Source organism: Pseudophryne corroboree, chromosome 1 (assembly GCF_028390025.1).
Source record: "Pseudophryne corroboree isolate aPseCor3 chromosome 1, aPseCor3.hap2, whole genome shotgun sequence".
NCBI lineage: Eukaryota > Metazoa > Chordata > Amphibia > Anura > Myobatrachidae > Pseudophryne > Pseudophryne corroboree.
In genome coordinates, this window is record NC_086444.1 from 1,156,767,436 (window position 1) to 1,156,786,125 (window position 18,690).

At 48.9% G+C, this 18,690-nt stretch overlaps 1 protein-coding gene across 5 annotated transcripts in view; it reads right to left on the minus strand.

Annotated features, from left to right (window-relative positions):
• Positions 1 to 18,690, minus strand: part of TACC3 (transforming acidic coiled-coil containing protein 3) — a 75,462-nt gene that overhangs the window by 15,039 nt on the left and 41,733 nt on the right. For all 5 annotated transcript variants that reach the window (XM_063924840.1, XM_063924825.1, XM_063924836.1 and 2 more), the window contains exons 6-9: positions 11,619 to 11,802; positions 660 to 718; positions 350 to 474; positions 168 to 276 (exon numbers count right to left, since the gene is read on the minus strand). In XM_063924840.1, coding sequence (XP_063780910.1) covers positions 168 to 276; positions 350 to 474; positions 660 to 718; positions 11,619 to 11,802 — 477 coding nt within the window. The remainder of the gene's footprint in view (positions 1 to 167; positions 277 to 349; positions 475 to 659; positions 719 to 11,618; positions 11,803 to 18,690) is intronic.

The window sequence follows — 18,690 nt, forward strand, 5'->3', positions numbered from 1 at the left end:
AGGAAAATGACAGCCGCTACCTGGAGGGAGATCAGGTCACGAGTTTTAAAGGTTCGTCAAAGTGTTAACAAATCAACTGGGTAAACAAGGTGATTGTTAAGACAGTAGCAACATCATGACAATAGACGCTGGCACACCTGAGGGATATGCGAGAGTCACATACTTACAGAAACTGTGAAAGTTCCCAGGAGGTCGAGACCTTCCGGTTTCTCTTCATTTTCGAGACACGGACGTCTAGGGCAAGTCACTTCGGTTAAGGTTCCAAAGAGATCTGAACTGAAATGATAGAAGTCATTTAATTAAGCGTCTTGTATTGCTGGTCAACATGAGCACATGGCGTGACACCTACCAGCTCCGCAGCGGCACATGTTCCAACAGCACACTGCCGGCAGGAGCAGACTTCTTTGGAGACTCTCGCAGCAAAGGATCAAATTTCAGATACAGAGACTGCTTCCTGAGGGCCGACTCTTTGAACTGAGACAAAAAGGAGCTAGGTAAATTCCAAGGGCCATATGTCACAGCAGCCAGGCAAATATATGGGGCAGGATTGAAATTATGGAAAAAATAAAAAAATTAAAAAAAAACACACACCACCAACCACACAACCTTATTATGGACATTGAGAACCAAAGGCAAAAAATAAGATATATACTACTTACTAAAGATGTACCAAAATTCTCAAGATAGTCTATTTCTATCGGCTGGCCAAACCCTTCAACTGTAAAATAAAAGTTACATGGAAGCAGGATTAGTATTGTGTGCTGCACAACAAATTAAAATCCTATTTATTTAATTTTTTTAATTACCTACCAGTAAATCCTTTTATTATAGTCCGTCGAGGATACTGGGGTCCACATTAGTACCATGGGGGTATAGACAGGTCCACTAGGAACCATGGGCACTTTAAGAAATTTATCGTGTGGGCTGACTCCTCGCTCTATGCCCCTCCTAACAGACTCAGTCTAGGAAACTGTGCCCAAGGAGACGGACATACTTTGAGAGAAGGATATAAAATAGGATAGTGGTGAGATTCCAAACCAGCACACACAAACTAGAGGAAAGCCAAGCAAACCAAACTTTAAACCAGGAACAACAACCGCTGAACCAACAATATTTAACCAAGTAACAGTGCAGGAAGAAACTAAGCACTGGGCGGGCGGGCGCCCATTATCCTCTACGGACTACGAGTAAAAGGATTTACCGGTAGGTGATTAAAATCCTATTTTCTCTTACGTCCTAGACGATACTGGGGGTCCACATTAGTACCACGGGGATATACCAAAGCTCCCAAACCAGGTGGGAGAGTGCCGGGATTCCTGCAGAACTGTTTGACCAAACTGAAAGTCCTCAGAGGCCAAAGTATCGAACTTCGTAAACTTATTCGAACCTGACCAAGTAGCTGCTCGGCAGAGATGTAAAAGCAGACACACCCCGGGCAGCCGCCCAAGAAGAACCCACCGATCTAGTAGAGTGGGCCTGTACAGATTTTGGAAACGGCAAACCTGCCGTGGAATAAGCATGCTGGATAGTAAGCATGATCCAGAGTGCAATTGTCTGCTTTGAAGGAGGACACCCAATTTTATTGGGATCATAAAGAACAAACAGCAAGTCAGATTTTCTGTGACGAGCTGTCCGCTTCACATAGATCTTCAAAGCCCTCACAACATCCAAGGACTTTGACGTAGCAGAGGTGTCGGTAACCACAATAGGCTGGTTGATATGAAACGCAATCACCACCTTTGGAAAAACTTGCAGAGTTCAGCCCTATCTTCATGGAAAATCAAATAGGGGCTTTTGTGAGACAACGCCCCAAGCTCCAACACACGCCTCGCAGAAGCCAAGGCGAACAGCGTGACGGCCTTCCACGTAAGAAACTTGATGTCAACGTCCCGTAAAGGCTCAAACCATTCCGATTGCAGGAACTGCAACACCACGCTGAGATCCCAAGGTGCCGCAGGAGGCACAAAGGGCGGTTGGATGTGCAGAACCACTTCAAAAAAAGTGCCTGAACCTCAGGGAGAGAAGCCAATTGTTTCTGGAAGAAAATGGATAAGGCCGAAATCTGGACTTTTGTAAAGCGTAAACATAGGCCCACATCCACACCTGACTACAGAAAAAGAGATAACGTCCCAGTTGAAATTCCACCACAGAAAATTTCCTGTTCTAGCACCAAGAGACGTATTTTCCCCCCAAATATGGTGGTAATGTTTAGACGTTACCCGCTTTCTGGCTTGGATCAGGGTTGGAATAACCCTATCCGGGATCCCTTTCCAGGCTAGAATTTGACGCTCAACCTCCATGCCGTCAAATGTAGCCATGGTAAGTCTTGTTAGAGGAATAGCCCCTGTTGGAGAAGGTCCTCGAAGAGGTAGAGGCCACGGGTCCTCTAGGAGCATCTCCAGTAGATCCGCATACCAGGTCCTTCTTGGCCAGTCCGGAGCAATGAGAACTGCTTGAACCTTTTCCCTTTTTATTCTTGAGAATCTTTGGGATCAGTGGGAGTGGTAGAAACACGTACAGCGTCTGGTAGACCCATGGAGTCACCAGAGCGTCCACTGCTTGCGGGTCCCTTGACCTGGAACAATACCACTTGAGCTTCTTATTGAGATGAGAGGCCATCACGTCGATTTGTGGCGTTCCCCACCGATGTGTCAAGCACCCGAACACCTCTGGGTGAAGACCTCACTCTCCTGGGTGCAGGTCGTGTCTGTTGAGGAAGTCTCTACTCCCGGAATGAAGATTGCAGACAACGCCACAGCGTCTTTCTGCCCAGAGGAGAATCCTTGTTCCCTTTGACATTGCTGCCCTGCTCTTCGTTCCACCTTGTCAGTTTATGTACATTACTGCCGTCACATTGTCCGACTGAACCTGAATGGCTTGATCTTGAAGTAGATGCGATGCCTGTAGAAGGACGTTGTATATGGCCCTTAGTTCCAGAATGTTGATTGGAAGAATGGCTTCCTGACTTGACCATTTTCCTTGGAACTGTTCCCCCTGGGTGACTGCTCCCGAACCTCAGAGGCTTGCGTCTGGTTAGCAGAATACAATTTTTAATCCCGAACCTTCGGCCCTCGGTCAGGTGAGAAGTCTAAAAGCCACCACAAAAGAGAAATCCTGGCTTTTGGCAAGAGACGGATCCTCTGGTGCATGTGAAGATGCGATCCGGGCCATTTGTCCAACAGATACAGCTGTAAGGGCCTTGTGTGAAACCTTCCGTACTGCAGCGCCTCGTAAGCGGCTACCATCTTTCCCAGAAGGCGAATGCATAGATTAACAGATATCTGGGTTTGACTCAGAACATCCCACACCATTGACTGGATCACCAATGCCTTTTCCAACGGAAGGAATACCTTTTGTGCCTCCGTATCCAGTATCATCCCCAGGAACGGAAGCCCCCGTGTCAGTTCCAGATGAGATTTTGGTAGGTTCAGAATCCACCCGTGATCCTGGAGTAGTCGGGTTGAGAGAGCAAGGTTGACTAACGACCTTTCCCTGGATGGAGCTTTTATCAGCAGATCGTCCAGGTACGGTATTATGTTCACTCCCTGTTTGCGGAGGAGAAACATACATTTCTGCAATTACCTTGGTGAACACCCTCTGTGCCATAGAGGAGGCCAAATGGCAGGGCCTGGAACTGGTAATGACAGTCCTGTAGGCCAAACCTTAGATAAGCCTGATGAGGCGGCCAAATCGGAACATGAAAAGGTACACATCCTTGATATCCAGACACCAAGAATTCCCCCTCTTCCAGACCTGAGATCACCGCTCTCAGAGACTCCATCTTGAACCCGTACTTGCGGGTGTTCATGTACAACGACATGAGATTTAAAATGGGCCTTACTGAACCGTTCGGTTTCGGAACTACAAACAGGTTGGAATAACCCTGGTTTTGCAGGTGAAGTGGAAATGGAACAATGACCTGAGTCTGTACCAGTTTTTGAATTGCTTTCTGTAAAGTCATAATTACTTCTTGAGAAGCTGTTAAGCCTGATTTGAAGAATCTGTGAGGTGGGAGTTCCTGAAACTCCAGTCTGTAGCCCTGGGCTATAAGATCTTTGACCCAGGATCCTGGCATGACGTTGCCCATATGTGACTGAAGAATCTCAAACGGGCTCCCACCTGCCTGTCTTCCAGGCAGTGCAGACCACAGTCATGCTGAAGGCTTAGAGGAAGCGGAACCGGGGTTCTGTTCCTGTGAACCTGCAGCTGCTGGTTTTCTGGGTTTACCTTTATTGCCTTTGAAGGCTGTAGAACCACCTTTGGTTTTGTTTTTAAACTTCCCTGTCCAAAAGGACTGCAGAGTTGGAGCAGTGTAGGATTTTCTAGCCGGGGGGTGCTGCGGAAGGAAGGCTTCACCTGTGAAAGGTAGGCTTTCCATGCCTTTCCTGGAGTCCACAGCCCACTGGCGTAGCTACAAGCCCCTGCGTGCCGACAGTGACATGGCAGTGGTGCGTGCATTGAGTAAACAGATTACATTTATGGCCTCCACCATAAAGTTAGCAGAATCCTGTATATGTTGTAGGAGTAAAATTTTCTCCCCCCCCTGGATAAGGAATCTAACCCATCAATTAGATTACTTTGCAATGGCCCTAGAGATCCATGCACAAGCTATAGTCTGTCTCTGGGCCACCCCCGCAGCTGTGTACAGAGATTTGAGAGTGGTCCCGATCTTGCGGTCTGCAGCAACCTTCAAGGTAGCTGCCCCAGGAACAGGTAAAACTATCTTACGAGATAGCCTAGAAACCGATGCATGAACTATCAGTGGGTTTTCCCATTTTTTCCTATCATCCTGAGGAAACGGGAAGGATGTGGGTAACAGTTTTGGGACCTGAAACTTCTTGTCAGGATTTACCCAAGTTGCTTCAAATAGGGAATTTAATTCCTTAGATGCAGGGAGAGTAGCCGAGGATTTCATTTTCACATTAAAATAAGATTCGTCCTCTGACACCATCAGGAATGTGCAAGACCTCTCTAATAGCTTCTATCAGGGCCTGTATTCCCTGTGACAAAGCTACATCCCTCCCTCCCGAGTCCACCTCACCCTCCTCTGGGTCTGATAAATCATCATCAGTATCAGCCTACGTGATTTGGGCCAGAGTATGCTTCTGTGGACAACTGGCAGGGGTCCGAGACGTTGGAATGACCACCGAATCTCTATTCATCAGGTCATCAACAGATTGCCTTAAGTATTGCGTCTTCTCAGTGCAGTGATCCCCCAGACTCAGACACACTGCTGTGCATGATACACATAGGAAATGTGAAAGAACACACACCGGAAATAGGTTTAAAAAAAAAAAAAAAAAAAAAACATTAAATTTGATTTTAAACCTACCGGTAAATTTTTCTCCTAGTCTGTAGAGGATGCTGGGGACTCTGTAAGGACCATGGGAATAGACTGCTCCGCAGGAGACATGGGCACTGTAAAGCTTTAGAATGGGTGTGCACTGGCTTCTCCCTATATGCCCCTCCTCCAGACCTCCGTTATGACTGTGCCCAGAGGAGACTGACAGTACGAGGAAAGTATTTTTGTTAATCCAAGGGCAAGATTCATACCAGCCACACCAATCACACCGTATAACTTGTGATATACTACCCAGTTAACAGTATGAAAACATATCAGTCCAAGACCGATGAAAACTATAACATAACCCTTATGTAAGCAATAACTATATACAAGTCTTGCAGAAGTAGTCCACACTTGGGATGGGCGCCCAGCATCCTCTACGGATTACGAGAAAGATTTACCGGTAGGTTTAAAATCTTATTTTCTTACGTCCTAGAGGATGCTGGGGACTCCGTAAGGACCATGGGGGATTATACCAAAGCTCCCAAACGGACGGGAGAGTGCAGATGACTCTGCAGCACCGATTGAGCAAACAGGAGGTCCTCCTCAGCCAGGGTATCAAACTTATAGAACTTTGTAAAGGTGTTTGAACCCGACCAAGTAGCAGCTCGGCACAGCTGTAGTGCAGAGACCCCTCGGGCAGCCGCCCAAGAAGATCCCACCTTCCTAGTGGAATGGGCATTGACAGATTTAGGTAATGGCAATCCCGCCGTAGAATGCGCCTGCTGAACCATGTTACAGATCCAGCGAGCAATAGTTTGCTTTGAAGCAGGGGTGCCAATCTTATTGGCTGCATACAGGACAAACAGTGCCTCTGTTTTTCTGACTCTAGCCGTTCTGGCCACGTAAATTTTTAAAGCCCTGACCACATCAAGGGACTCGGAATCCTTGAAGTCACGTGTAGCCACAGGCACCACAATAGGTTGGTTCATATGAAAGGATAAGACCACTTTTGGCAGGAATTGAGGACCGGTCTGCAATTCCGCTCTATCCATATGGAAAACCAGATACGGGCTTTTATATGATAAAGCCGCTAATTCCGACACTAGCCTAGCCGAAGCCAAGGCTAATATCATGACCACCTTCCAAGTGAGATATCAACTCCACCGTTTTAAGTGGTTCAAACCAGTGTGACTTAAGGAAACTTACCACGTTAAAGGTCCCAAAGCGCCACCACAGCTACAAAAGGAGGCTGAATATGCAGTACTCCCTTCACAAAAGTTTGTACTTCAGGGAGAGAGAGAGAGGCCAATTCCTTTTGAAAGAAAATGGATAAGGCCGAAATCTGAACCTTAATAGAGCCTAATTTCAGGCCCAAATTCACTCCAGTTTGTAGGAAGTGAAGGAAGCGGCCCAGATGGAATTCTTCCGTAGGAGCATTCCTGACCTCACACAAAAAAACATTTTCGCCATATACGGTGATAATGTTTAGACGTCACGTCCTTCCTAGCCTTTATCAGTGTAGGAATGACCTCATCCTGAATACCTTTTTCCGCTAGGATCCGGCATTCAACCGCCATGCCGTCAAACGCAGCAAGTCTTGGAACAGACAGGGCCCCTGTTGCAACAGGTCCTGTCTTAGAGGAAGAGGCCACGGATCTTCTGTGAGCATTTCCTGCAGAGTCGGATACCAGGTCCTTCGTGGCCAATCTGGAACAATGAGGATTGTTCTCACTCCTCTTTTTCTTACTATTCACAACACCTTGGGTATGAGAGGAAGAGGAGGAAATACATAGACCGGCCGGAACACCCACGGTATCACTAGGGCGTCTACAGCTACTGCCTGAGGGTCTCTTGACGTGGCGCAATACCTCTGTAGCTTTTTGTTGAGGCGGGACGCCATCATGTCTATCTGGGGCAATCCCCACCGACTTGCAATCTGTGCGAAGACTTCCTGATGAAGTCCCCACTCTCCTGGATGCAGGTCGTGTCTGCTGAGGAAGTCTGCTTCCCAGTTGTCCACTCCCGGAATGAACACTGCTGACAGCGCGCTTACATGATTCTCCGCCCAGCGGCGAATTCTGGTGGCTTCCGCCATTGCCACTCTGCTCCTTGTGCCGCCTTGGCAGTTTACATGAGCTACTGCAGTGACGTTGTCTGGCTGGATCAGAACTGGTTGGTCGCGAAGTAAGGTCTCCGCTTGCCGTAGGGCGTTGTATATGGCCCTTAGTTCCAGGATGTTGATGTGAAGACAAGTCTCCTGACTTGACCAAAGACCTTGGAAATTTCTTCCCTGTGAGACTGCTCCCCAACCTCGGAGGCTCGCATCCGTGGTCACCAGGATCCAGTCCTGAATGCCGAACCGGCGGCCCTATAGAAGGTGAGCACTCTGCAGCCACCACAGGAGAGACACCCTGGCCCTGGGGGACAGGGTGATCAACTGATGAATCTGTAGATGTGACCCGGACCACTTGTCCAGTAGGTCCCACTGGAAGATCCTCGCATGGAACCTGCTGAAGGGAATGGCCTCGTATAATACCATCATCTTTCCCAGGACTCGAGTGCAGTGATGCACTGACACCTGTTTTGGTTTCAATAGGTTCCCGACCAGAGTCATGAGTTCCTGGGCCTTTTCTATCGGAAGATAAACCCTTTTCTGGTCCGTATCCAGAATCATGCCCAAGAAAGTCAGACGAGTCGTAGGAACCAACTGCGACTTGGGGATATTGAGAATCCAGCCGTGTTGCTGTAACACCTTCAGTGAAAGTGATACGCTGTTCAGCAACTGCTCTCTTCATCTCGCTTTTATGAGATCGGCCAAGTACGGGATAATTGTGACACCTTGCTTTTGCAGGAGCACCATCATTTCCGCCATTACCTTGGTGAAAATTCTCGGGGCCGTGGAGAGACCAAACGGCAACGTCTGAAATTGGTAAGGACAATCCTGTACCGCAAATCTTAGGTACGCCTGATGAGGTGGATAAATGGGAACATGAAGGTATGCATCTTTTATGTCCAGAGATAACATAAAATCCCCCCCTTCCAGGCTGGCGATGACCGCTCTTAGCGATTCCATCTTGAACTTTTTCTCTCTCCTTTTTTTTTTTTTTTTTTTTAAGTATAGGTTCAGGGATTTTAAATTTAATATGGGTCTGACCGAACCGTCCGGTTTCGGGACTACAAACAGGGTCGAGTAATATCCCCTTGTTGAAGCAGGGGAACCTTGACCACCACCTGTTGAAGATACAGTTTGTGAATTGCATTTAACACCATCTTCCTTTCCTGGGGAGAAGATGGTAGGGCCGATTTGAAAAACCGGCGAGGAGGCACCTCTTCGAATTCCAGCTTGTAACCCTGAGAAACAATTTCTATTGCCCAGGGATCCACCTGCGAGTGAACCCAGATGTGGCTGAAAACTCGAAGACTGGTTCTCTCCCCTCAGTCCCTCGATGCAGGGAGTCTGTTGCCAGCAGGCTCCCTGAAAATAAAAAAACCTAACAAATATACTTTGTCAGAAAGCTCAGGAGAGCTCCCTGAAAAGCACCCAGTCTCCTCGGGGCACAGTAGTAAACGGAGGTCTGGAGGAGGGGCATAGAGGGAGGGGCCAGTGCACACCCAGATCTAAGGTCTTTCTTGGAGTGCCCATGTCTCCTGCGGAGCCCATCTATCCCCATGGTCCTTACGGAGTCCCCAGCATCCTCTAGGACGCAAGAGAAAATAAAGAACCCTTTTACTGCAGCGTCCTATGTCCTACTGCCAGTCCGCCTGCCCCCTCCACCATCAACAAACCCCCTCCCTAGCCGCAGGTGGAACAAAAGCTGCTGTGCCACCGGCATAGACTTGCATGAAAGCAGCGCAGCGGAAAGCTTCCATAACCCTCCCTGCGCCGCATACGCTGAGCCCCCTCTGCGCGTGATGTCAGAGACGTGCCTAACCGCCACAGCTGCACCCAAAGCCCCCAACTCCACAACACAGCACCTGGGCTGCCGGCCTGGAAGTCCAGAGATGGCCAATGTAACGGATAGAGTGGGTAATATCGGAGGGTAATGACTGGACGCTGAATCAATGTAAAAGGTGACAGTGCTGTGCAGTGTCACTGACATTGCACAGCACTCACCTTTTACATTGATTCAGCGAGTCAGTCAGTTCTACCAGCCAGTCACTATTGTTCGCACTGGTGTCCCAATGCGCCAAGCTACAGGGAAGTAGACACTAAAACTACAGCTCCCAGCAGCCCTTCACGCCGAAGCATTCCAGCCCTTACGGCTGCTGGGAGCTGTAGTTTATAGAGTGCATCTTCTTCCCTGCAATGCGGCACCAGCGCCAACAATAGTGACTGGCTGCTTGGCGAGTCTCTGGGAGAGCCACTGCCAAAGAGAGGACAGCAGCTTAGCTGCCTCCAGGAGGAGAAGAAGCATTACCCGCCCCTGACCCACTCACAGTACCTCCGGGCCCCATCCGCGGCACCCCCACACTCCCCCATCCAGCACCCGCGGTGGCGCCAGACCCCCACTGCACCCTCCCCCACCCGCATCTCCCCCACACCTGCCACTCCCCCAACTACATCTCCTACTAGGTGATTCATCAAGTCCTGCAATATTTAACCACTCACACAATGATTGGAGGTAGTACTCCATATAGGGTGTGCAATTAAGGGGGCCTAGCCCCTTACGACGGTGTGAAGAGCGCCCGTAGGGTGCAATGCATCATCTAGTATATGAGACCCTGACGCACCTAGTTATCAAGGGAACAGAATATAGTGATAGCAAACGTGTGATACACGAGTGTGGAATCCACAGCAGCTACAGGCACACTCACAGGTACAATTCAGGAATTCCACATAACAAAACTGCACTGGACTAGTATTACATATAGGTATGTAAACAGATATACTTGTCCATATACATATATATATATCATATATATATCTAGATATCTACACACATACATATATACACACACACAAGAATATATACTTAAGATATACGTATACAAGAATACTTGTACTAAATATTAAATTGTTCTTAACTAACATTGTCTAAAATGACATGTAGAATACTTAAGTGCAGTAAATGAACAGGGGAGAGGGCGGGAGCACAGGTCAGCACCTTATGCCCTCTGCTGGACCTCACCACTGGGTACTGTGGAGCCTTTTGTAACTGGATTTTAAGAAATCAGACCTGTGCTCCTTGCCCTTGGTGGATATAGTGGGGTCCCTGTGCGACAGTGTCCACGGTGGTCCGTCTCCTGGGACCGTGACTGGATCGCGATTTGCCTTACCTCCACCCTTCAAGTTCAGTCACGCGATCCTGGAGATTAACAACTGTGGTGTGCCTGAAGAAAACCGGTGTCTCCCCGCTGCAAGTACCCGGGAACCAGGCTGTGGGAGTATGCAGCGTCGCTGAAGGAAATGATGGAGCGCAGCAGAGCATGTCATAAAGACATAGAAAGTGCTGTGGCCCTTGAAGTCTTCTAAAAAAAGCTCTTTTCAGGGCTGCCTAGTGCAGCCCCACCTGTTAGTGACCTGCACTGCAGGCACCAACTTACAAACTGAGCTCCAGTGCCTGGAGGCGGGGCTATAGAGGAGGCGTGCAGTGCATCCTGGGAACAGTCAAAGCTTTAGCCTGTTGGTGCCTCGGATCACGATCCAACTCTATACCCCAATGTTATTCCCTGTGGAATACCAGTGTACCCCGCTGCAGAAACCAGAGTGGTTTTTATTAATAATAAAAAACATTTGTTTTAAACCATAGAGAACTGCCAATCAGTGCTAACTACTTAAGTGGCTGCACCAAGTACCAAGCTGCTATATGTCAGCGTAAAATGTCCCCGGAGGGGGTGATGGAGAAAACGGAAAACATCTAAGACTCGCCTGAATATTTCTATTTGAAGAGTATATATTTTTTTCTTCCTAAAACTATGTCCATGGCTCTAAGCGCCAAAGAAACCTGACATTTCCAAAAACATTTACCACTAAATAAGTCCCACGATTGCCACTTTGAAACTAAGTATCTATTATTTAAAGTTTCCCTATACAGCACCACTCACCTATACAAGCTGCTATTGTGTATCCTAGACCAATATTAAAACGCAAGCCCAGATCTTACATTTGGTGAAAACATTCTACAGTACCTTGAAACATCAGGTTCTGCCTTAGTGGCACTTCCTCTACCACAGGCAAGCAGACATAAGCCAGTACCAATACATTTACTAGAGTTTCTGTATCATAGTAGCAAACCAAAAAGAGTATATCAATTAGAAGGCTTACATTAGAAAAATAAAAAATAAAAACACAATGTAAAAACCATGTCCTTTATTGGATAGATGTTCTTACAGTCAGAGGCAGGCTTGAAGTCAAACTCCTCTGCCGGTTTGAAGTCATCAAATTCCGGTACTCCAAAGTTATTACTGGACACTGCTTTAGGCGTTGGAAATTCTAAGTAGTTTTCAGGGGATTTGCAATTGGCATTTAAAGATGGCTTTTCCTCCGTGGCCAAGATCACAGTAGCATCTACAACCTGGCAACAGAATGGGCACGACATTAAGGGGCATGCATGAACATACATCAGCGCTACACCATACATAGTCAGATAGAGCAGGTGGGGCCTGAGAGAATGGGCCGTTCTCACTATGAGGGTAGACCCCAGCTCTCCTTCAATCAAGCTGGGACCAGTGTGAAAGTATTAGGGATCTGATTATGAATAATTTTGAAGCCACAAATCCAACAAAATTAGAAGTTTCCCAGGATTATATAAAAAATAAGATTTTACTTACCGATAAATCTATTTCTCGTAGTCCGTAGTGGATGCTGGGGACTCCGTCAGGACCATGGGGATTAGCGGCTCCGCTGGAGACAGGGCACAAAAATAAAGCTTTAGGATCAGGTGGTGTGCACTGGCTCCTCCCCCTATGACCCTCCTTTAAGCCTCAGTTAGGATACTGTGCCCGGACGAGCGTACACAATAAGGAAGGATTTTGAATCCCGGGTAAGACTCATACCAGCCACACCAATCACACCGTACAACTTGTGATCTGAACCCAGTTAACAGCATGATAACAGAGGAGCCTCTGAAAAGATGGCTCACAACAATAATAACCCGATTTTTGTAACAATAACTATGTACAAGTATTGCAGACAATCCGCACTTGGGATGGGCGCCCAGCATCCACTACGGACTACGAGAAATAGATTTATCGGTAAGTAAAATCTTATTTTCTCTAACGTCCTAGTGGATGCTGGGGACTCCGTCAGGACCATGGGGATTATACCAAAGCTCCCAAACGGGCGGGAGAGTGCGGATGACTCTGCAGCACCGAATGAGAGAACTCCAGGTCCTCTTTCAAATTTGTAGAATTTTACAAACGTGTTCTCCCCCGACCACGTAGCTGCTCGGCAGAGTTGTAATGCCGAGACCCCTCGGGCAGCCGCCCAGGATGAGCCCACCTTCCTTGTGGAATGGGCCTTGACAGATTTAGGCTGTGGCAGGCCTGCCACAGAATGTGCAAGTTGAATTGTGCAACAAATCCAACGAGCAATCGTCTGCTTAGAAGCAGGAGCACCCAGCTTGTTGGGTGCATACAGTATAAACAGCGAGTCAGATTTTCTGACTCCAGCCGTCCTTGAAATATATATTTTCAATGCCCTGACAACGTCCAGCAACTTGGAATCCTCCAAATCGCTAGTAGCCGCAGGCACCACAATAGGCTGGTTCAGGTGAAACGCTGACACCACCTTAGGCAGAAAATGAGGACGCGTCCGCAGTTCTGCCCTGTCCGAATGGAAAATCAGATATGGGCTTTTATACGATAAAGCCGCCAATTCTGACACTCTCCTGGCTGAAGCCAGGGCCAGTAGCATGGTTACTTTCCATGTAAGATATTTCAAATCCGCCGATTTGAGTGGCTCAAACCAATGGAATTTGAGAAAATCCAAAACTACATTAAGGTCCCACGGAGCCACTGGGGGGGGTGGTCTTCTGTTTGCCGGCGGTCGGGCTCCCGGCGCTCAGTATACCGGCGCCGGGAGCCCGACAGCCGGAATACCGACAATTATTTTCCCTCGTGGGGGTCCACGACCCCCATAGAGGGAGAATAAAATAGTGTGGCGCGCGTAGCGCGCCACCGTGCCCGTAGCGTGGCGAGCGCAGCGAGCCCGCAAGGGGTTCATTTGCGCTCGCCAAGCTGTCGGTAAGCCGGCGGTCGGGCTCCCGGCGCCGGGATGCTGGTCGCCGGGAGCCCGACCGCCGGCCAGCCGTAGTGAACCCACTGGGGGCACAACCGGGGGCTGTATATGTAGTACTCCTTTTACAAAAGTCTGGACTTCAGGAACTGAAGCCAATTCTTTCTGGAAGAAAATCGACAGGGCCGAAATTTGAACCTTAATGGACCCCAACTTGAGGCCCATAGACAGACAATCCTGTTTGCAGGAAATGTAGGAATCGACCCAATTGAAATTCCTCCGTGGGGGCCTTCCTGGCCTCACACCACGCAACATATTTTCTCCAAATGCGGTGATAATGTTGTGCAGTCACCTCCTTCCTGGCTTTTACCAGTGTAGGAATGACCTCTTCCGGAATGCCTTTTTCCCTTAGAATTCGGCGTTCAACCGCCATGCCGTCAAACGCAGCCGCGGTAAGTCTTGGAATAGACACGGTCCCTGTTGAAGCAGGTCCCGTCTTAGAGGTAGAGGCCACGGATCTTCCGTGAGCATCTCCTGAAGTTCCGGGTACCAAGTTCGTCTTGGCCAATCCGGAGCCACGAGTATCGTTCTTACTCCCCTTTGCCGTATAATTCTCAGTACTTTTGGTATGAGAGGCAGAGGAGGAAACACATACACTGACTGGAACACCCACGGCGTTACCAGAGCGTCCACAGCTATTGCCTGAGGGTCTCTTGACCTGGCGCAATACCTGTCCAGTTTTTTGTTGAGGCGAGACGCCATCATGTCCACCTTTGGTTTTTCCCAACGGTTCACAATCATGTGGAAGACTTCTGGATGAAGTCCCCACTCTCCCGGGTGTAGATCGTGTCTGCTGAGGAAGTCTGCTTCCCAGTTGTCCACTCCCGGAATGAACACTGCTGACAGTGCTATCACATGATCTTCCGCCCAGCGAAGAATCCTTGCAGCTTCTGCCATTGCTCTCCTGCTTCTTGTGCCGCCCTGTCTGTTTACGTGGGCGACTGCCGTGATGTTGTCCGACTGGATCAACACCGGCTGACCCTGAAGCAGGGGTTTTGCCAGGCTTAGAGCATTGTAAATCGCTCTTAGCTCCAGTATATTTATGTGAAGAGACATCTCCAGGTTTGACCATACTCCCTGGAAGTTTCTTCCCTGTGTGACCGCTCCCCAGCCTCTCAGACTGGCATCCGTGGTCACCAGGACCCAGTCCTGTATGCCGAATCTGCGGCCCTCTAACAGATGAGCACTCTGCAACCACCACAGCAGAGACACCCTTGTCCGTGGCGATAAGGTTATCCGCTGATGCATCTGCAGATGTGATCCGGACCATTTGTCCAGCAGATCCCACTGAAAAGTTCGTGCGTGGAATCTGCCGAATGGAATCGCTTCGTAAGAAGCCACCATCTTTCCCAGGACTCTTGTGCATTGATGCACAGACCCTTTCCCTGGTTTTAGGAGGTTCCTGACAAGTTCGGATAACTCCTTGGCTTTCTCCTCCGGAAGAAACACCTTTTTCTGAACCGTGTCCAGAATCATTCCCAGGAACAGCAGACGTGTCGTCGGGGTCAATTGAGATTTTGGAAAATTCAGAATCCACCCGTGCTGTTTCAGCACTATTTGGGTTAGTGCTACTACGTCCCCCAGCTGTTCCCTGGACCTTGCACTTATCAGGAGATCGTCCAAGTAAGGGATAATTAATACGCCTCTTCTTCGCAGAAGAATCATCATTTCGGCCATTACCTTGGTAAAGACCCGAGGTGCCGTGGACAATCCAAACGGCAGCGTCTGAAACTGATAATGACAGTTTTGCACCACGAACCTGAGGTACCCTTGATGTGAAGGGCAAATTGGGACATGCAGGTAAGCATCCTTGATGTCCAGGGACACCATAAAGTCCCCTTCTTCCAGATTCGCTATCACTGCTCTGAGTGACTCCATGTTGAACTTGAATTTTTGTATGTACAGGTTCAAAGATTTCAGATTTAGAATAGGTCTTACCGAGCCGTCCGGCTTCGGTACCACAAATAGTGTGGAATAATACCCCTTTCCCTGTTGTAGGAGGGGTACCTTGACTATCACCTGCTGAGAATACAGCTTGTGAATGGCTTCCAATACCGTCGCCCTGTCTGAGGGAGACGTTGGCAGAGCAGACTTTAGGAACCGGCGAGGGGGAGACTTCTCGAATTCCAACCTGTAACCCTGAGATATTATCTGCAGGATCCAGGGGTCCACCTGTGAGTGAGCCCACTGTGCGCTGAAATTCTTGAGTCGACCCCCCACCGCCCCTGAGTCCGCTTGTAATGCCCCAACGTCATGCTGAGGGCTTTGCAGAAGCCGGGGGGGGGGCTTCTGCTCCTGGGAAGAAGCTGCTTGGTGCACTCTTACCCTTTCCTTTGCCTCGGGGCAAATATGACTGTCCTTTCGCCCGCTTGTTCCTATAGGAACGAAAGGACTGCGGCTGAAAAGACGGTGTCTTTTTCTGTTGGGAGGGGACCCGAGGTAAAAAGGTGGATTTCCCGGCTGTTGCCGTGGCCACCAAATCCGATAGACCGACCCCAAATAATTCCTCCCCCTTATACGGCAATACTTCCATATGCCGTTTGGAATCCGCATCACCTGACCATTGTCGCGTCCATAAACTTCTTCTGGCAGATATGGACATCGCACTTACTCTCGATGCCAGAGTGCAAATATCCCTCTGTGCATCTCGCATATATAGAAATGCATCCTTTAAATGCTCTATAGTCAGTAAAATACTGTCCCTATCCAAGGTATCAATATTTTCAGTCAGGGAATCCAACCAAACCACCCCAGCACTGCACATCCATGCAGAGGCGATGGCTGGTCGCAGTATAACACCAGTATGAGTGTATATACTTTTCAGGGTAGTTTCCAGCCTCCTATCTGCTGGATCCTTGAGGGCGGCCGTTTCAGGAGACGGTAACGCCACTAGTTTTGATAAGCGTGTGAGCGCCTTATCCACCCTAGGGGGTGTTTCCCAGCGCGCCCTAACCTCTGGCGGGAAAGGATATAATGCCAATAACTTCTTTGAAATTAGCAGTTTTCTATCGGGGTTAACCCACGCTTCATCACACACTTCATTCAATTCGTCTGATTCAGGAAAAACTACAGGTAGTTTTTTCAGACCCCACATAATACCACTTTTTGTGGTACATGCAGTATCAGAGATATGTAAAGCCTCCTTCATTGCCGTGATCATATAACGTGTGGCCCTACTGGAAAATACGTTTGTTTCTTCACCGTCGACACTAGATTCGGTGTCCGTGTCCGGGTCTGGGTCTGTGTCGACCGATTGAGGTAAAGGGCGTTTTACAGCCCCTGACGGTGTCTGAGACGCCTGTACAGGTACTAACTAGTTTCCCGGCCGTCTCATGTCGTCAACTGATTTTTGTAATGTGCTGACATTATCACGTAATTCCATAAATAAAGCCATCCATTCCGGTGTCGACTCCCTAGGGGGTGACATCACCATTACTGGCAATTGCTCCGCCTCCACACCAACATCGTCCTCATACATGTCGACACACACGTACCGACACAGCAGACACACAGGGAATGCTCTTATCGAAGACAGGACCCCACTAGCCCTTTGGGGAGACAGAGGGAGAGTTTGCCAGCACACACCCAAGCGCTATAAATATATAGGAACAACCCTATAGAAGTGTTGTCTCCCTTATAGCAGCTTAATATATATCAAAAACGCCAAAAAAAGTGCCCCCCCCCCCCTCTCTTTTTTACCCTGTTTCTGTAGTGCAGTGCAGGGGAGAGTCCTGGGAGCCTTCCTCGCAGCGGAGCTGAGCAGGAAAATGGCGCTGTGTGCTGAGGAGATAGGCCCCGCCCCCTATTTCGGCGGGCTCTTCTCCGGAGTTTGTGAGACCTGGCAGGGGTTAAATACATCCATATAGCCCCAAGGGCTATATGTGATGTATTTTTTAGCCAGAACAAGGTATTCTCATTGCTGCCCAGGGCGCCCCCTGCAGCGCCCTGCACCCTCCGTGACCGCTGGTGTGAAGTGCGTGACAACAATGGCGCACAGCTGCAGTGCTGTGCGCTACCTCATGAAGACTGAAAAGTCTTCTGCCGCCGGTTTCTGGACCTCTTCGCTTTTCGGCATCTGCAAGGGGGTCGGCGGCGCGGCTCCGGGACCGGACTCCATGGCTGGGCCTGTGTTCGATCCCTCTGGAGCTAATGGTGTCCAGTAGCCTAAGAAGCCAATCCATCCTGCACGCAGGTGAGTTCACTTCTTCTCCCCTAAGTCCCTCGTTGCAGTGAGCCTGTTGCCAGCAGGACTCACTGAAAATAAAAAACCTAAAAATTTTTTCTAAGCAGCTCTTTAGGAGAGCCACCTAGATTGCACCCTGCTCGGACGGGCACAAAAACCTAACTGAGGCTTGGAGGAGGGTCATAGGGGGAGGAGCCAGTGCACACCACCTGATCCTAAAGCTTTATTTTTGTGCCCTGTCTCCTGCAGAGCCGCTAATCCCCATGGTCCTGACGGAGTCCCCAGCATCCACTAGGACGTTAGAGAAATTTGTAACTGGCCTATAGCATTAATAAATCTATGGATATAATAATCTCAGTTTAGCGCCCCTAACTTCCGGCCACTTTAGACAGGTCACTTGTACCTGTATGGAACTCTATGGAGTAGCTGGGAGTGAGTACCCTTGTACACATTACTTCAGGTAGAGCCCATTACACACATTACCCCAGGTAAAGCCCATTATACATATTATGCCAGGAAACCCCTTTTACACATCAGGCCAAGTAGAGCTCATTATACACATTATGCCAGGTAACCCCTTAAAGAGAGATAATGAGGGTAATTCAGACCTGATCGCTCGCTAGCGTTTTTTGCAGAGCTGCGATCAGGTCAGAACTGCGCATGCACCGCAATGCGCAGGTGCATCGCACGGATACAAAGCGGATCATTGATGTGCGATGGGTTTTACGAAGGATCCATTCGCACAGCTGATCGCAAAGATTGACAGGAAGAAGGCGTTTGTGGGTGGCAATTGACCATTTTCAGGGAGTGGTTGGAAAAATGCAGGTGTCCAAGCGTTTGCAGGGAGGGTGTCCGACGCCAACTCCAGCCCCGGACAGGCTGAAGCGATCGCAGCGGCTAAGTTCTGGGCAACTCAGAAACTCCACAAAGTTTCTTTGTACTGCTCGGGTGCACATGCGATATGCACACTTGCACAGTTAAAAT